At 42.1% G+C, this 14,272-nt stretch overlaps 1 protein-coding gene across 1 annotated transcript in view; it reads left to right on the forward strand.

Moving 5' to 3' along the window:
• Positions 1–13,743, forward strand: part of efnb1 (ephrin-B1) — a 57,056-nt gene extending 43,313 nt beyond the window's left edge. Inside the window, exons 3-5 of the mRNA XM_035669722.1 lie at positions 1,858–1,950; positions 7,330–7,446; positions 9,653–13,743. Of these exons, the coding sequence (XP_035525615.1) occupies positions 1,858–1,950; positions 7,330–7,446; positions 9,653–10,047 (605 nt within the window). The 3' untranslated portion in view covers positions 10,048–13,743. The remainder of the gene's footprint in view (positions 1–1,857; positions 1,951–7,329; positions 7,447–9,652) is intronic.
• The last annotated feature ends 529 nt before the right edge of the window (positions 13,744–14,272 follow it).

Here is a 14,272-nt window from a genome sequence, read left to right on the forward strand (position 1 = left end):
TGAGGTTAGCACTCGTGGCAGCGTCTGGACCATTCAGGGCTGCGAGACGTTGTGCCTTTAAGACTGGAAACAGGCCTGTTCACCTCACTGTCTTTGAATGTTCCCTTTAGAAGAGACATGCTCCCTGCATAGACTTTACATAAATCATAAGACTCACTTAGCCTTGAGTGTTCATTCACATTAATGTCCCACGTAAATTTAAAATCTTTTTGTTCGTGCACTGCACTCAGCTCTGCTGGTCCCTCGTATATATTTCAGTGTCCGGTTCAGTCAGTCCTGTTGAGTCTACAGCGCGGGGGGATTTTGCCAAAGAGCTCCTGACACAATGTTATCACAATCATTCTCACAAATTATCACGTACTCCGGCCACACTAACAAAATGTTGTGGTTCTCCTTGTAATTTAGAGCCTGAGTATGATCTGATAATGTAACATAATATTAGTGCAACTCATTATTTAGTTTTCTTCAATTTCGCCCGTGTACAAAGCTGAAATCCCACAGGGCAACAAAATGTCAACATTAATAATACTTAGGAATGACAAGGCATGAATCAACTAGAGGAGCTTTTCCATAGCTGCAGAGCCAGATTTCGACACTGCTTGATATAACATCAGTTTATATATAGATTTATATATAGTTTATATAGAAACATTGATGCATCATGCCAGCGTGGGTAAGTATTTTGATATTTGTAGTGCATTGTTTGGACCCACCCAACCCCCCCAGACTGTAGCTGAGTCTGTCTCTCTTTGTGTCATCATTAGATAAGCACCCTCTCCAAGACTATCTCATCATAATGAGGGTGCCATCTGAAGCAATCACCCAGGGAGATGGTCATTGAGTTAAGAGGGAGGGAAAGGGAGGGGTAGAGTCAGATAGCGCAGATAAAAAAACTAAATCAAGTGAGCGAAAAAACAGAGAGGGAGAGAGAGACCAAGACGGATAATGCAGGAAGAAACACAAAAGCATTTCAGAGGAAGGGAGTAAGTTGAAACAGCAGACTAAGCGGAGATGCAGATCATTTGGGGAATTCCAAAATTAGAGCCGCCATCGTATGCGCCCACACAGGCACACACACACACAAACACACTGCCTTGTGCTTAGCCGCTCAGTGTTAAGGTCAGAGTCACACTCTGTCTCCCTAGGTCATTATCATGGGCCCTAAAATAGACAGCCAATTGTGTCACAGTGTCTGAAGTGAATGTGACATTGAATAAACAACCCTCGACCCTGAGCTCCTCGCTCAAGTCAGAGCAGAATGCACACTTTAAAACAAACGGAGAGAGCCTGACACACACACACGCTCCAATATATAAATGGACACACACACACACACATGCACGCACAAACATTAAGGGAGGCATTTAGCTCTCAGCACTACCAGCAAGTAATGACACATGTGGCTCAGAGGGAGTAAGCTGCTCGAGGAGTTGGCAAGCAGCTGGAACTCTCGCTGGCATGTCTCACTGCTAAACTATGCACAGACAGAAAACACACACACACACACACAGGTCTGACCATGTTCCTCTTCTACACCTCAGCACCCATCCTCCCTCAGTAGGCTCTAATGTTGTTCCATTCATTTGACTTCACTTTATTGTGTTAATGAGAAATACCGTTGAGATGTGCTGGCGGTTGATTGAGGGTGAGAACGGCTAATCACTGGAACAGCTAATCAGTGCTTGTCGTAAATATTGATTAGTTCTGTGCGTTATGGACGTGCTCATTAACCAGTGTGTCATCTTCTCTCCTCCTCTTCTATCTCCTGCTTTTCTTTTCTTTACCCTCCATCACTTTCTCTCTCCTCTTGTCCTTCACCTCTTCCTCTTTCTCCTCATCTCCTTCTTCCCCCTCCAGCAACCTCCAACGGTACAGTCGAGGGCCTGGAGAACCGGGAGGGAGGCGTGTGCAAGAGCCGAGCCATGAAAGTCATCATGAAAGTCGGGCAAGGTAAATGTGCGCTCACCTCACATGTAGAACACAATACAGTGCTGCTGCCTTAAAGCCATGTTTCACTTTGGTGTGACATTTTCATTTGTCGCTATGTGTGCCTAGCGTGACTTTGTCCGCCACCAGCGTCTGACAGGCCCTGCTGTCTAGAACTGTAAAGTTGTGTTAAGATATTAAATGGCCACCAGGGTTTTTTACCTTTTATCATTTATTTGATTTCAGTGGGGATCACAAGTAAGGTGTTACCAAAAATGAACACAATAATAATATAATAATTTCATGAATAAAAATGACACACCATTTCTTTTATTAAAATAGGTTTTATTATTTTTATACGTTGTTTTATATACATTTGATTAATGATTATTATAAAAAAAAATCCCAGTCCTATTGCCCAGCCTTAGCATTAACAACCATTTAAAAATATAGTAGTAAAAATATAGTAAATACGAACTGTTAGATTGCAATGTTTGATTTTATAAGTTAACACATTATAGATACATTCAGAAAAAATAGTGTGATGCAAAGGACATTTAAAGTGTTTATTAATGTATTTATATTTAACAGTTATAACTTATTAGCATATAAATGTGTTCAAAACTTATGAAGACGTATTGAATTTGGAGGTTAATTCTTGACCTTGGGAGTTAGTAGTTTGACAAAAAACTCAAGGTTCACTTGTTGGGTTTCTTTTAGAATTTACCTTTTAGCTGCATGTCGTGGCCTTCATTGATGACGTCTGCTCAGTAAAGAACAATTTATGAACAAAATAAATACAATAAACAAATAGTATTGAAAAGGGACTTCATTAAAAAGCATTTTCGATATATGATATCATGAATTATTATAATAAACATATGCTTAATATTTCACATTCATTTTATATGATATACAACTATATTGTCATCATTAGCTCTCTAAACATCACTTACAGATGCTTTACAGGAAGAGTTACAGTTGTTCCAAATATATTAACAAACACCTAAAATGTTCAACTACATTATTGTGTATTATAGTATGTTATAACATGTATTATTGTTTATATACAGATTATAAACTCTAAATATTGAGATTAAAATACATTTTTACCAAAAAAATGATGTCTAAAATGTAATGATGATATGGCGATATGTACTTTAAGACAATAGAGGTTTGTACATCGTTAAAGATTTGGCCATATGATCATAATATGGCTTTAATATTTCTGGATGTATTTGGCCATTGTATGCAATGGTGCACAAGCAGGACTGCTTCAATGTGATGAGGTAACCTGATTTGTTAGGTATTTATTAGGTATAAGTCATGAAAGAACATTCCCATCTAAAATTTTCGGTAAAAATCCTAATATATTTTGATATCACGCAGTAAAATTACATATACTGTTACTGTTGATTTTATCAGTATTGCCAGTTTTGAATAAATCTTTTATGAAGATAAACAGTTTGTGTGAGTGAGTCCACCCCCAAATTGTAAAAAGAGCTCTGATGGTCCTCAGCTGTTTCTCAACACGATTTTTCCACAGAAATCACAGAATAAAAATGTGTTTGAAACTGAAAAGTAAGTGCATGGTCGGGGTAAGTCATCTAAAAATGCTTGAAGTAAACAAGCAAGCTTTGTTTAGATATCCTTGGACACAACATTTGGTTTGCATCGTACTTTTCACTTTTAGACACAGTTTTACTCAATATGCGGACGTCCATATCCTGAATTTGACAGGGTACAGTACACAGATGTGTTACTCTGTAAACATTCCCCCCATCTTCAGAGTGGTTGTTTTGACCGAAACAGACAGTAACCACCATCTGAGAGGAACATCTGCCCGCCACGATGATCTGATTCCAGCTTAAAAGCTGGATCTCAACATGTCAAAAATAAACTGAGACTTGCTGAGTGTGCGTGTCTGCGTGTGTGAGTGTGTGTGTGTGTGTGTGTGTGTTTGAATGGTGGCTAGTGGGATGACAGCAGTGTATCCTGGCAGTCGGTGGGAGAATTGAAGCTAACAAGCTGCTGATGCTAGCAAGGTCTGAGTCGGAACAAATTCAGCAGATACAGTGAAAAATACCCACAACCATCTCAGAAGCAGACAGGCAGTGCATTATCTTTCCATGTAGGTCAATTTGAGCATCCGACAACCTGGGCTTGCAACACCATTGCCAAATGACAACACAGTTGCATTAGTGCAGGCAACACAGGATTTTACACTAAACTATTAACTGGGAAGAAAAACAAATCCCTGAACTTGCATTAATGGAAGTTAAAAGGAATTGTCTTATTTAAGGAAAGTTCTAGGAAAGTTCCTCTGAGCTCAATTCTGTTTCTGTGGCTGCCGGCTGTTCCTCAACTTCACTAGAGCCATGCGCTCATTTCCCAAAACGGTCCGAATCGAGCTGTCACTCAAAATCAATGTGCCCTAAAAACCTTGTTAGAAAAGATGCTGTTGGCCCAGCTGTTACTACTTTTAAATCTATTTCTGAGAGTGGAATTTTTGATGCATAATGTGCCCGTCCAACCCAGTAGCTATTAGAGGAAGGGCCGTGAGAAATTAGAGCGTCGTCAGAAACTTTGAAACTGTACAATTACTAGCTGTTGTTTTCCCTGAAAACAGAGAATTCACCATTAGGGATGCAATTAACAATTCTTTTCAATATTGATTTATGTGCTGATTATTTTATTGACTAATTTATGACTTGTTTTGGCGAAAACATGTCAGAAAATACTGAAAAATGCCCAGGTTATGATATTTATATAGATTTAACATTTTTATTTACAACTTTACCTTGTAATGGAGTATTTTTAATGTGTAGTAGGTGTGGTGTTGCTACTTTTGCCTACGTCATGGATTTGTATTGTTCTTCATGGTTATCTGACCATTTGGTGCAAACAATCTCATAGAGGTTGATTTTACCATCATACTAAATATGACAATGGCATCAATTTATGAATCAGCTAATCATTTCAGCTGTAGTTACCATAAAAGCAATACAATCGGCTGCATTTAAAAAGCAATACTTTTGACTCTTTTTTTTTTCTCATTTTCTGCTTCTAGCTTCTGAAACATGACAGTTGCTGTTTTCTTTGGTTTTATTGAAAAATTTAAACATTTTATAGGCTAAATAAAACAAAAAACCCAAGAGATGAATAAATAATGAAAACCATGATTGTTTGCAGCCCTAGAATCTACCTTCTGCAGCCACACTAGATGTTGTTTCAACAAACAAAAAAAACCTGGGCTCTGCTTGGCTCTGACCCCAGATGCTATTGTGTTTAAGCCACATTTTCTCTGCAGCTGAATGCCAACGCTTCCTGTGGCCAAGTCCCCAAGATCTTCCCATATGTCCACTCGTACTCCTTTGCACTTTGCTCTATGGATTATATTTTGGTGACTCATCCCAGTGTGTGTTATGTGCACATTCTTTCACCGTTACATTCTCTTGTGGCGACACACCCGGGAAATAATCACGTTGAATCATCTGTTAATGGGAAATTATGCACCCTGACACGTCAATATCTAATTGTACTAAATGCCTCAAGTTCCGTCTTTTGTGTTTATATAAAATGTGAAGTAGAAAGGAAGCGAAATTGATTGAAGGGGAACTACGGGGAGCCCATATTTTATACATCCATCGCTGTTCTCCTCCACCACATCATGTCACTGTGCTCATTAGAAATATGTTGACTCACCGCCTCACACGCATCTCTCCCCCCGCTCTGTTTCTCTCCCTCTACCTCTCCCAACATATCCATCTCTCCCTTCTGTCGCTCGATCATTGTCTCCCTTACTCTCACTCCTCCTCTTTCCCCCCGCCTTCTCCCTCCTTCTGGCGGGCTGGCAGTTCTGAGGTAGTTGCTGTCTGCATAGCTAAGGGAAATGTCAGCAGTACACACAGAAAAATGGGTCAGAACATTAGAACGCTCCCTGCACATGCTCAGTGACACACAGTGTTGGGGCTATATGCACGAAGTGAATCAGATCACTGTGTCCTCTCACAGCCTCTGCCATTCTTGAATGTTCCCACTTCTCACTCCTGTCTTTTCTCATCAATTATTGACGGCTCACAACAGCTCATGGCTAGGTTTACCACTTCTGCAATCAGTATGGAGCAATGCGGTGGTCTGGACATAAAAAGACAGAGGAGATCAATTTATTTATAGTGTGGTGATATTCGCCAAATGCCCCCCCCCCCCCCCATTTATATTTTTTAATAACTTATTGTCCCTTTTGTCTTTCCTCTTTATGTATTTCCCCTTTTTTTCGTCTCTCTTTCTATCGTTCATATTTCCGACACCAATTAATTTCCCTGCCTTAAGTCTCGGCCATAAAAAATAGCACTGTGCTGTTAGCCTTTTCACTCACTCACTTCCAACACAACCAACACACATCACCAACACACACACACCACACCACACCACACACACGTACAGCCCACACATGCCACAAAACTTGCCACAAGGGGACTGAAATGTTAATTGACCTCCCACACCTGCTCTCTATTTCTCACACACACCCTTTTTTAGCAGGCCTTTGGGACATGCAGGATAGGCCTGATGGAGGAGATGCATACTGATAGTCCACTGTGAATCCACCGGAGCGGATTCGGGAATAGTTTATAACTGTCTTCTGTCTGCCGGCCCTGCCCTCGTAAAAGCCGCGCCGTGGACCCACCAGTGTTTACCGCACAAAGACTTCAAAGCGCGTGTGCTGAAATCACAACAGACAGACAGATAAACTGTCTGTTTCCTTTGCGTTCCCTTCAGAGCTTGTGCAACCCCCTCCTCTCCTCTTCTCCTTGTCTCCCCCTTCTCTTCCTGTCCTCCTATTCTTCAGAAGTGTGCCTCTTTCAGGCAGAGTTAAAGCCAGAGCAATAAATAAGGCATATTATGGCCTTTTAACGTGATGAATAATGTAAAACAATAAAAAGTTAATATATAACTACTTTACCCTCATTCTGCCATGCCTAAGTGTATTGTAAGAATATCCTAGGTGTGGTCTTATATGTGTGCATGTGTGTATGTGTGTGTGTGTGCGTGTGGGTGTGTGTATGCATGTCCTACACTCTCATGAATGTGTCAGTGTTGGAAATGCATGTCTGAGTGTTTGCTGAAGGAGCTGCTGATGTAGATGTGAGCTCATTTTTTACAACAGGACAGGGATACTGGCGTGTTTCACAGACGTTCGCTAACTTGTCCTTCCTCTTTCTGTGCTTTCATCTTGACTTCTGAGACTCTTTCAACACATGCAAAGATAACCTTCTCTCTGTATAAAAGACATATCAAAAGATAATAAAAAATAATCCTTGCCGATGAAGAGGAATAAGTCATTGTAATTCAGCGCATGCAGCTTGCCAAGGCTGAGTTTTTCTGTGTTTTTGTTTCCCACAGTCCCAAACGCAGTGAACCCCGTGGCGCCGGAGGCTCCAGAAGACAATGCCATACCGGAGTCCAGTCCCAGTCCGCCTGACCAGGGTCGGATTAGACCCGAGATGCCAGGAAACTCTGGTGAGCAGATTGACAGATCAACATTATACCCATAAACTGCAGCTTCAGACTCTTCACAGGGCGCTTTCTAGTCTCTAGAGTGCAAATATTTTAGTAAAATAAAGGTTTTTGAAATGTAAAAAATGAATATTCACAGCCTTAAGGGTTCCTCTAATAATTAATCACAATTAGCCTGGAAAGAAAAAAATAAAAATCATAGTTGAGTCTCCCTAAGTAAAGTATTCTTTCATACGGCTTTTTCATGCTGCGGGCATTCCTTTGATTTCTGGCAGGTCAACATGCTAAAATAGGTGTAAAACTAATGTTGTACAGAATAAAATAATACTCTCCAAAATGCAGCTTGTAATAAAACAATAAACTTCACTCAAAACAAATAAAGCTCACCATGAGTCACTTTACTTATTCATACTGTACATAAAGGGTGTGCTACAACCAAGGAGACTCAAAGACAGACTTTTTTATTATATATCTTTTTAAAAACTCATTAGAATTGCAAATAAATTAAGATTAAAAGCAGAGATAATTGAAGAAGTCAGTTGAGCCTCCTTGGATGCTCTGGGCCCTCCTTGTATTCCTTTTTTCACCAGCACCTCTCATAGATGCTTCGCACAGGAGGGACCACTTCTCAACTTTTTGACTTACTCCACAACTTTGTATGCCATAAACTTCCTCCAAGTACAGACTGTTCTGCCTGTCCCAATGTGATAAGCCGTCCTCATTTAATAATTGCTTATTTGACATTAGTTGCTCTATAAAAAGATTTTCTAATGTCACTTTTCCCTATACCCGGGCTTTTACCTGTCTACCATTGTTAGATCAGTGATTATGTCAAGTGAAGAAGTGGAGGGTGGAATGAAGGACGTGTCACTGCAGTTTGAGGTGCTGATATTTCAGGAATGAAATTTCTGACAGCCTCTCTCCAGTGCCCAGAATGTACGAAATTCCTTACGCCTCAGATTTCACCGATAATGCTGGAATCGGTAGCTTTCAGTGATGTAATTTAGTTGTGATAAGGCGTAAGGCGCAGTTATCCCCTCCTCAATAAATGGTTAAGTGCAGAGTGGTCAGCCGAGTGCGGAGACACAGTCATTAGTTGGGATGGCAGTCTCCGGAGGTATGAGGCTTTTGTGTGCCTGCAGGGGGGTCATGGACAGTAAAGAGGTGGTGGTGGTGGTGGGAGGAGGTGAGTACTGCTCTTTGGCAGCAGCTGCATGCGTACATGGAAAACAGATTTGGTTCTTCTCAGATTTCAGTCACTTGAGGAGCCAGTCATTCTCTCTCTCATCCAGTAACAGCCCCCCTCCCTCGTCCTCCCCCCATTCTGAACCCCTTAGACAAAAGGATAAAATAAAATCAGATGTTCAGATATGCCCTCCTGTTTTTTTTCATATCTCACTTGGCCTTTGCCATACAAATGTGGCCTTGACATGTCATACAAGTTGCCTGGGATCAATCTTATCAGAGCAGAAATCTCTGTAATGTTGAGTGATGACTACAGATTTCATTAGGAGGCTATTTTTATTGAGTTAATTTAATTAGATTACATCAATGGGCTGTTAGTCATGTGGAGTAAACAACAAACGTGGATGTGATCACAGTTAATTTAGGTGCAGAAAAGTCAAAACTGCACATGACAGGACTGGCTTACTGTAAATGGTTTTACTCCTGTGATTGCATACCAGTCTCTAATGAACTTTGGTGTGGAGAGGTGCCAAATCAGTGTTATTATATGTTTTCTTTGGACCCTTCCCTTCTGTTAGAAAGAAAACTGTAATACATTCCCACAAATGTCTCAAAATAATATAACTTTGCAAATTTAGCAAAATGGTAGAAATACAGTCACTCTTTATTTTTGAACAAAGAGCAGCTAAATATACTATAGCCACTAAATGAGTAAACCGGGAACAGGAAACAAGAGGGCTTGTGTATTTTCACCCCACACCATATCCTTCCTGCATGCCAAAATTCACTTTTATGGAGCAAAAACCATATTTTTGACATACCTATATTATAAATCTCATAAATATGGGGTTAGAAAAAAATAAAATCTCTCTTCTCCCTTGCTCTTAAAAAACGTTTGACTTCCCTCCCTTTAGCAAGAATAAAAGTACATTACCCTACCCTTTCTCTGACCCCACCTCTGTCCCTAATAATTTTGTTTGTATGGACAGTCCCTAAACCCTCTATTTTTTTATTCTCTCTTTAGACCACATGAATCAGGACCAGTCTGGTTCCTCGGGCAACTCGGACGGGATCCTTGGCTCCAAAGTGGCCGTGTTCTCCGCCATCGGGGCCGGCTGCATCATCTTCCTCTTGCTAATTCTCCTCCTCGTCATCCTGCTTATCAAGATGCGCAAGCGCGCCAGGAAAAACACCCACTCGCAGCCCCGCCCCTCAGCACTGTCACTTAGCACGCTGTCCAATCCCAAGCTGCCTGGGGGCACGGCTGGCACGGAGCCCAGTGACATCATCATTCCGCTGCGGACAGAGAACAACTACTGCCCTCACTATGAGAAGGTGAGCGGCGACTATGGCCATCCCGTCTACATTGTCCAGGAGATGCCCCCGCAGAGCCCTGCCAACATCTACTACAAAGTCTGACACGCTCCACACAGCCAGCGACACAGTCAGGAGAGAGAAGAGAGGAGCGCTTGATTTATGTTCTTGGGAAGAACACTTTCCTTTGCATTTTGGGGACTTGATGCTTCTTCAAGCCCGTGTTATTTCTACCACCTGCTGCACAAATCTGGAGAGACACACGCACTGACCAGTAACCAGTGGAGTTGTGAGCTGACCGATGAGAGAGGTTTATTCTGTACCCTCCACCCCTCCCCCTTCCCCTCACCTCACCTGCCACCTTCTACATCTCCCTGCTCTGACAGGGGGCGGGGCTGGAGCGACCAACAGATGGGACTCTAGTTTCCTGGTTTGCTGTCCCCTTTAACGGGCAGGATATAACTTATCTCAGTTCCCTGAAGTACAGTCTGTGCTACACCCAATTAAACACACCATTCTAGCACACTAGCGAGGAACAGGCAGACACAGGCCCCGGACGCCACTCAGCCTGTAGTTGGTGTGCAAGAAGCATAAAACGTGTGTGTGTCTCTGCGTGCATGTGTGCGTGTGTGTTAGTCAGGGCTCCGTACTGGGCCAGGAAACTCTCCAGATAGCTCAGGTATCAGACACAGTGTGTGAAATAATGTGTTCCTTTCCCTACGCACCTCTGATGTTTGCCTTACTTAACTATTTTTGATGGAGGATTTCCTCGAACCCTGATTCAGTTCACAAAGCAGTTGTATTTTGTTAGACTTTTCCTACAAGTGCACAATGTATAGAGTTGAATAGATCATCATTATCACTCCATGTTGTCACCAACCATGTCATCCATTGTGCTCATTTTTTTCCATGAGAAAGTACCTTGACCTGGACTGTTGATATTGAGCTGTCTGTGTGTGTGTGTGTGTGTGTGTGTGTGTATGTGTATGTGTGTTTCTGAGAATACTCCCTTCTCCGCTGGTCTGATATGAGCTTTACCATTACTCTGGTATTTATGACCTACTTGTGTGCATTTTAGGGTGTATCCTCTGTGAATGTGTGTCTGTGTGTGTGTGTGTGTGTGTGTGTGTGTGTACTTGTGTGGATGTGTTTGGGCATGTCCAGACCAGTCTTGTATCTGGGCAGGCTTATTGGCTTAGGGGGTAGAACACTAAGTTACTGTATCGTAAACTTCAAAAACAAGACAGACAGACTGACGCGCCGACAGACAGACATACCCAAGATCTTACAAAACCCTTCTAGTGCTGCAGTTGGCACGAATTGAAGGTTTTATGTGTCTGATTAGCTTTCGGGGAGATGGTTTTTAAGACAGCAGGCAGGTTGATATTTGTTTGCTCAAGCTTCTGGTGCTACAGTGTAAGCATCAAACAGTTAGTTTGATGCCTGCTGCCTGGGCATGGTGGGCGTAGATTGGATGGTTGGCACTGATTGGCTGGCCTACATAGGTAGGACGCCCTATATATAAGTTGGATGGCGAGCTACGGCTGAACATTGGGATACAGTATTGTCAGATGCCAATTGGCTGCCATCTGTAGATGAGTCAGTGGAGTGCGCAGTCAGTGGCGTCGCCAGCGTGTGACTAATCTATGTGCCATCTCCGTGCCCACACTCACCAGCCGGGGAGGAGAGAGAGAGAGCGAGAGCGGCGGATAAAGGAGAAAATGTTCCTGTGACTTGGCTTTAACCTGAGAGGAAGATGGCGGTGTGGATGGGGATGACAGGGGGGGTGATGGGTGAGGTGGGGGGTGGAGGTAGTTTAGCATTAATTTTTCCATCCTCTCACCAGTTGTGCTGTGAATAAAAATGCTGTGCAGAATATTCCACAGTCAAGGTGTTCAGCCAGCGAGGACACTGCAGCTCAGCTATCACACAGCCCAGGGCAGCAGCACCGAGACAGGATTTACTGCAGCTGGATGTGTGCACGTGTGCACGCCGTGGTCGTTTTTAGGTGGTGCTGGGGGAGGGGGAGGTGTTAGAATCGGTCTGTGTGCACATGTAGGTGCTTGTGTGTAAGTGCTCATTTGTGCTTATATTTGCAGTTTTTCCTGCATATGTATGTGTGTGTTTGTGAATGCTTCTGTGGTCTAGCTGCTGAACAGACTTGTTTTGGGTCTGGAACTAGGTGCTCTAAACAGTGTGGCTGCCAAAGTATGGAGCGCCGCAGTCCCAGTTAATGATGTGTGAGAGGAAAGGGGAGCAGATAAGGACAGCTATTCCTCAGCACGCAGACACGAGCTGACGTTTGACGCACATGTGCACACACACGCGCAGACACACCAAGACTGACGGGTCCAGGTTTATCTCCAGTCAAATGGTCAGACTGCCAGTTAATGTTTATTCACCGGCAGAGACACCCATCATCCACTGCCACATACTATTGCCATCCACGGATATACACTGCTGAGTTAAAAGGCAGCCCAGCTTGAAGATTCGGGGAAGACTCCAGTGGCTTTTGCGTGTCGTTAACCTCTGAGTTAACAACCTAAACAGCTGCTCGTGCTTTTGTGGTCCTGTGTTTTAACTCAGCATGCAGCCCTCAGTGGCCCTCTGTGAAACACATCTAGATCAAATATTTTTGTTTCGGATCGGTGCGCATCCATTCACCTACACCAGCCAAGGGACTCATTACCAAATTACCACAAACCATATCTCATTTTTATTCATTCTAGTGACCACTTAATGTTATTCAAATTTTGGGGGAGAAAAAAAAAGATTAAAAAGAGAGAGAAATGTAAATATATGGATAGAGCCCAATTTAAGATGTAATTTCACCTGAACACTGCTCATAAGAAAAATTTAAGATTAGATTTTTGTAATGGAGGATGTTTGTAAATAGCTGTCTTTTTAAAGTGTGTTTTGTATGAATCCTTGCATTTTTGTCTCTGTTTGCAATATGTTTTTTTTTCTTTTAGAGTTAAACTGAATATTGCAACGGACACATGAGCTGTCTTTTTTGCAGCGTCCAGTATTGTCAAAAAGTCTTTGTTACCACGTGTTTAAAAAAATGGGGTTCAGAGTTTTTACATTGTCATTCAACAGGATTCTAGTTGCTCAGAAATTGTTCAGGACTGAAGCTTTGTCACCGAGCGGCTTTGAAATGGATAGGTCATTGAAACTATGAATGATAAAGTTCCTTTCCCTGTTGGAGACAGCACTTAACTCTGCATATGAAGACTGTGTTATTCCACTGCCTATAAGTAACCTACACCTTCCACTCCATTATAAGATGTAACAAAAACATTTTGGTCCAGAAAGATTAATCTTTTCTCAGTTTTAGTCTATTGGGCCAGACAGAGAGAGAGGGGGAGAAAAAGGAGAAAAGGGGCTATGTATGAGAGTGTGACCGTACTGCGCTCACCAATAAATCATCCGGTTTACACCACTCATTATCTCCCAGGCGGTCCTTTGTTTTAAAGTTGCTCTCTCCCTCCTTTCCTAATTTAGCACAGGGATGTTGGTTGCTCATGGTATGAGCCTCACTGTAGGTTGATTTCTGCTATTGTTCAAAGCCACAGTATTATTTTTCAATGTGCATGTGTAAGCAAAACCTGTTGAATTTGTTTCCCTTTGTTTGAATCATAACTGTCAAGTTTTGTTATTTTATTTCATTTTTTTTTTTGCCATTCACTTTTTTGCCGCTTCTCAGCGTAACCTATTGGCACCAGCTACAATGGAAATAACGTTCCACCAGTTTGGAAACTACCGCATATTGATAAATAAAATTTTTCCCATGGAACTTGTTCTGGAGAGATGTTCTTTTATTTCTCTTTTCTTTGTTTTTCCTTAAATCTTCACAAATGTGGGTAAAAGACTTCATTCCCCATCTCACTGACCACCTTGGTTCATGGCGGGAGCATAAACCAGCCGCCCACGCTTACAGCACTTCCCTCTAAGCCCCCCCAAACCTTCACCTCAGGGGTCAGTGCTGCACAGATGGGTTTGTTCTGATACATTAGTCAGATTGAAATCACAAGCAGGCTTCATAAATTCATATTCGGGGAGTATGGACACGCCTTTTTGCATAGTAACTAATACCCGCATCAACCCGCTCTGCCCTGGTGTCCTCCAAAATTACATTTCTTCATACATGATTAAATCTGATTGGCTGCACTCTGCATTTCCATTGCGTTTGTCTGAAATTACAGTCTGCGTTTAGCGGACTGAGGAACAAACTCCAAGTCCTCAGTGAAAGCAGAGATGGCATGAAATGTTATTAAAGTGATTGGGCATTTTCTCTGACAAACACATCAGTGTTTGTGGGCATGGCTTT

Source organism: Morone saxatilis, unplaced genomic scaffold, assembly GCF_004916995.1.
Source record: "Morone saxatilis isolate NCDOM2014 unplaced genomic scaffold, NCSU_SB_2.0 Contig22, whole genome shotgun sequence".
Lineage (NCBI taxonomy): Eukaryota > Metazoa > Chordata > Actinopteri > Moronidae > Morone > Morone saxatilis.